We start from the raw sequence: 5,292 nt of genomic DNA, 5'->3' as shown, positions 1-5,292 counted from the left end.
AGAAAATAAAAGGTTAAAGAAATAATAACGTACTTGCTTTCTATATATTAAAGTTTGCATATCACGATGTGAAACTGACGCACAAACGTCTGCGACTGGCTAAATGTTCACAGTTGTTCTTAATCTTGAGTTCCTATAAACAATTAACGCTTTAACCTCAGAATCCCTTTCAAAACTAAATTCCAATTTATTAAGTTCCGCCCATTGTTTTCCCGTTAAGGGCACACGCATTTATCTACTTGGGGTCCATATGCCGTTTTCCAGTAATTGCGCTTTCATTGTTCCATGATAACCGCCATATGAACACATCTGCGGATGTTTCAAAATTCCAAATTTTATCAGTTTATGTTGAAGGGGGCGTGAACGCTAGTAAGCACTTTATAGTACCGTCCATGAACAGGTTCATTTAAACCAAGCTTGCAACATTTTCAATTTTGCAGTGCTTTCTTTAGGGATTCTTATTTTCTCTATTTTAATTCAGAAAATATTAATTGAATACTTGTATTACTTGAAAATTAAAGCCTAGTTATCTTATTGAATAACAACATGCTGATAATTAGTGAAGATCACATTTAATAGACAGATGTTCACTGTTTACTATAACAGAAGGTCCCGACGGAGGGGTCTGCAATAAAGCTAAATTTATTGCAAACTATTTGTTAATGTTATATCTGTGCTTCGCTAGTTAGAAAGTTTTTAACAAGCATCAGTTATTCTTCAAAATTGTAATGTATAGTACCGATAGGTTAAAATAATGAAAACTCAAAAGGAAGATCGAAGTGTTTCTTGTTAATCGATACAAACTTGGTTTATATAAAAAACATATTTTTCATACTTGGTTTAACTCTCAGGGCAGGAGCAATTAATAAATAGAGTGACCAAAAATTATTAAAAAAGCCAAGCCATTTTTTTCTACTAATATGTTACAATGGTCGTATGTCATACTAATTGTATAAACACGTACAATAAATGAAGTAAGAGAAATGTTATATTATATCAACATCAATGGTTATAATATTAATTAAAAGGGGTCGCAATATCAACTCAAAGAAATTTGAGTCGCGTCTATTAGTTCAAAATAATCTTTATGCCTGTAATGGTAACTGCTGTTAATGCATAAAAATCCGTGTATTGTTTGACTGTTGTACCTCTTCGGAATAGGTTTTGTGACATAAAAAATCAAATACATTGCGATTTCCTTACATTTGTGCTAAAACTTAATGATAATAGCATACATATACGGGCCTCATTTTCAAACACACAAATTTTCCTTGAATAAATGCAACAGTTTCAAGAAAAGGTTTCAATCAAGAAAGCTTCTCAGATATTTTGTAACAACTTGCCCAATGAAAATGAGGGTATCACTGTTATTTTTATTTGTTATTGTCTTTGGAATATATAGTTATAATTTTACTGAGGCTAGAGAGCCTGTATGTTCTAAATTTGCATATGAAGAACAGCTTTTAGAGAAAATGATAAGGACCGAAATTAAGGTAGAAACTATGGTGAATGAAATTAAGAAAATTGAGGATAATGTCATACGCACATTAGGCGACATTAAACAAACAGTTGCTGATTTTATGGACATGTTTGCACAAAAGATAAGAGGAAACATAACGGACGAGATGTTAAAGAGAGGTGATGAAATGAACAGGAGAGAAGGTATAATAAAACAGTTATTTCACATCAAAATAACAGTAAATTAAACTTTTAAATGCTAAGTTTAAAATGATTTTTTTTACAAACTATTGCACATTTTTGTGTCTCAGTCAAGGGAACCAAATGATGAATTCAAAATCTATAATATTTATTGAGTTACCCCCCCCCCCTAGCGTGAGAGTTCCAAACTTGTGAGATTTACTACTTGCTTCCAGCTTTTGTAAATGACCTCTTGTATATATTGTATATAATGTATATTGACTTAGTTGAGTTTAATTTACTACATTGTTTTATGATTGTATAAATAAGATGTTATTTTACTGTTCTACCCAGCCAATTATATAGTGCAATTCAATTGGTGTTGTTGCTTCTCGTAATGATGTACTTAAATTAATGCTTTTTAATGGCATCCTTTCAAGAGGTGCATAACACATGTTAACCTAAAAAAAATTAATAGAATAAGAAATATACTTTATAAGTTGTGCATGTTTCTTATAATGTATAGTTTAATTTGTAATTGTTGGTTATATGGATCAATATATCTTTATAATTATTTATTGATTTGTTAAGTTAAAGTGATAGAAAAAAAGTACAAAACATTATATATCTGCAATATATAACTATCTGTAAACTATATACAATGTTTACAACTATGTATGTAACATAAATAACATTTAATGTATCAGTTTGTAAAAAAATGACGCATATGCCTATTTCCATTGCTTTTAAACATTAACATGAGCATGTAATGAATGCCATTAAGATATTAACGATTCATTCTTTACATGTTTATTTCCAATGGAAACCAAAATTTTAGCAAAAAAAAAAACAAAAACAAAAAAAAAAAAACATATTGAAAAATACCCTAGATATTCGGTTAGATATTAGTTAATAGAATTCTCACACTTTATTTCAGAATCGTTCAAAACATTATTTGAGGAAACAAGAATAAACCTGACTAGTGACATCGAGGCTGAAAAAGAGAAACTTTTTCAACTCCAAGGTATTGTAACTTATTGTATATCAATTGTGTTTGATTTCTATTTATCTATAACTAATTATAGCAAATTAAAGTGACATTATGTCCATCCAAGGATATATAGAAAGTGAACGGGTAAAAGTCAAAATAACTTTTCATTTTGCCATAATTCCTATTAATTTAATAATAAAGTTGGCATACACAATGAATAACTCACAGATCCAAATGTAATTTAAGTAAATATCTATAATTATAATTTTACCTATATCGCTTAGTTTATAAAAATAGTGGGACAGTCTTATTAAATATTAGACAGATTTATAATTTTACCCTAAACATTTTCCAATATCAACTGTTGATCAATCACCATTTTGACAGTCAATCTTTTGAAATACAAAGTAAATTCAGCTCAACTTGACCATAAAAATATGAGCATAATGTCACTTTAAATTATTGTTTACTTGACATGTTTCATCTTGGTATATCACGTGGTCAATAATATATGACAAATTATGTTGATATTTTAATTTGTTGCTCCATATGTAAATTTCTAAATGTCATAAGACGTCCAGATAATTTTGTTAACATTCACACATTCTAGGTTTTAATTATTTAAATTATTTAAACTCTATATATTGGCCGAATATAAATATATGGTTTTGTTGCTTGCATAGGCCCCTTGAGTTAGATATTTTTGATATAAAATACAAAAATGTTATTTCTATTCTCAGGAAAACTCGAACAACCTCCGATCGCTTTCTACGCACATTACGTGAAAGATCTGGGTTCTTGATACCTAAAAATGAGATTCTCATATTCGAGAAGACATTCACGAACGAGGGAATAGGTTACGACACGTCCACGGAATTGTTCACTGCACCTGTTGGAGGACTGTACCAGTTTTCTGTTCATACATGTGCTTATCATCAGAGATATGCATATCTTGGCCTGGTGTTGAAAAGTAACGTAATTGCACCAGATGCTAAATATGGTGATGACTCTAATTGCTGCAATACTTTTGGAGCAATAATAAGAGTTAGATCGGGAGAAGAAGTTTGGGTCAAATCAACATCGTCAGCTTCTAACCGCCAGCTTCAACAAGACTTTCATAGGATGAACACATTCAGTGGAGTACTTGTCAATTACTGAATTATAAAAAATTAATAAACATTGATGGGAGTAAAATCTGATTTCAGTGTTATAAGCTTGCATTAAACGTAAACGTTTTGATGAGAACTGCTCCAATACATTTCTTGAGACTCTTAATAACAGCAGTGTTTTGTGAAATAAGTCGAACATTGTCAATTTATCTATGATGTATCTATATATGTTGTGACCAATATTATTCATACAATGTTTTATTTTGCATATTTCCATTATTAGTTTATGTTAGTATCTTATAGCAAAAAAGACTAATTGAAATTTATTGAATTATTAAATTGACATTGTATATCTTATAGTCTAAGATAAACTTCTATTCTGTTCTACTCCTTAAAAGTAAAAACATTACTGAAACCCCTTTTAAAGGATTTCAAAGTACGTGCATTTGCACGTGCAACATTGTAAATATTTGATTGAAACTAATGGATTACAAACAACACATTTAATTGTTTCCATGATGTGTATTAAATGACAACCTTAACAAGTCTCGGTGGTAAGAGAATTACCATATCAGTAAATAAAATGGTGGTACTGGTATTGGTTGTCGTCTTGCTTTGTTATCAATCAGAACTAGAACCTTGACGTATCGGACTGTGAGTCATGCATATGATGCATACGCTTAAAACAAAAAGATCTCAAACATTTGCGAATTTCAATTGTCAATCTTCATTTGAATATGTCATTATTTTTGTGATAAAGTTCACATTACCGTGCAAACATCATGAAACAAACATGAAAATGTTATATTTGTAAAAGTTTAAAAATCGATAATCAAACCAACGTTTCGAAAATAGAAAATCATCGGAGTACTTAGCACTTTTGTTAACTGTACATGACATATATCTAATTATATAAAACCGAGTCTGCCCACTATCAGCTATTTGCTTTGTTTTTATTGCTCTCGGGAAATCTGCCTTTTTCCAGATTAAGATACATATCAGCTACATTATGAAGTAGCGAATCGGCTCACTTCAGTTTTGTTATATCGTTCTGGTCCTTCGGGATCATTGATGCCAGCACTATCAAATGTTGAGAATTGAGTACCGTTCAAGCCGGTGCTAGCGTGCGTAAGGGATGTTGCATTTATTCAATATCCCTCATGTAAAGACTCAATCAAACCGAGTCTGCAATTCTCGTGTAATTTTGTCTGTGATTAATGCTTTCGAGGGATCACTTTGTTTCCAGATTTTCATATAGATCTTATTCTGGATGTACTTGTCCATATATCTCTTAAGTATCTTATGTAACGAATTAATGATATTAATTTACTTCCATTCACTTAAAATCCTTGTCCAATCTATAACTTGCAAAGTAATAAGCCCTGCGTTTTATTACTAGATAGAGCCATTGTCGTTAGTCCCTTTGTGGCCAGTAGTAAATCCCTTATAAATTTTGATGTCACATAGTAACTCGTGCTCAAGACTTAGTACCTCCTGCGTACCTCTTACTTTGTAACTCGTGCAAATGACTGAGTAATTTGTGTGCACGACACC

At 30.9% G+C, this 5,292-nt stretch overlaps 1 protein-coding gene across 1 annotated transcript; it reads left to right on the top strand.

Annotated features, from left to right (window-relative positions):
• Positions 1-1,322: 1,322 nt before the first annotated feature.
• Positions 1,323-3,431, top strand: LOC132744341 (uncharacterized). The gene is made up of 3 exons (XM_060733058.1): positions 1,323-1,662; positions 2,576-2,662; positions 3,370-3,431. Exons 1-3 carry the CDS (start codon positions 1,347-1,349, stop codon positions 3,429-3,431), a joined length of 465 nt encoding a protein of 154 aa, XP_060589041.1. The 5' UTR covers positions 1,323-1,346.
• The last annotated feature ends 1,861 nt before the right edge of the window (positions 3,432-5,292 follow it).

This window comes from Ruditapes philippinarum, unplaced genomic scaffold, assembly GCF_026571515.1.
Source record: "Ruditapes philippinarum isolate M1 unplaced genomic scaffold, ASM2657151v2 ctg7037_1_1_1_1, whole genome shotgun sequence".
Classification (NCBI taxonomy): Eukaryota; Metazoa; Mollusca; class Bivalvia; order Venerida; family Veneridae; genus Ruditapes; species Ruditapes philippinarum.
The sequence above is the reverse complement of the archived record's forward strand: the minus strand, read 5'-3'. Positions and strand labels throughout refer to the sequence as shown.

Excerpts from the sequence above, each read along its gene's own strand:
- LOC132744341 (XM_060733058.1), top strand. The coding sequence starts at position 1,347 with ATGAAAATGAGGGTATCACTGTTATTTTTATTTGTTATTGTCTTTGGA. Across the intron at positions 1,663-2,575 it reads TGAAATGAACAGGAGAGAAG|AATCGTTCAAAACATTATTT; the intron begins GTATAATAAAAC and ends ACTTTATTTCAG. Across the intron at positions 2,663-3,369 it reads GAAACTTTTTCAACTCCAAG|GAAAACTCGAACAACCTCCG; the intron begins GTATTGTAACTT and ends TTCTATTCTCAG.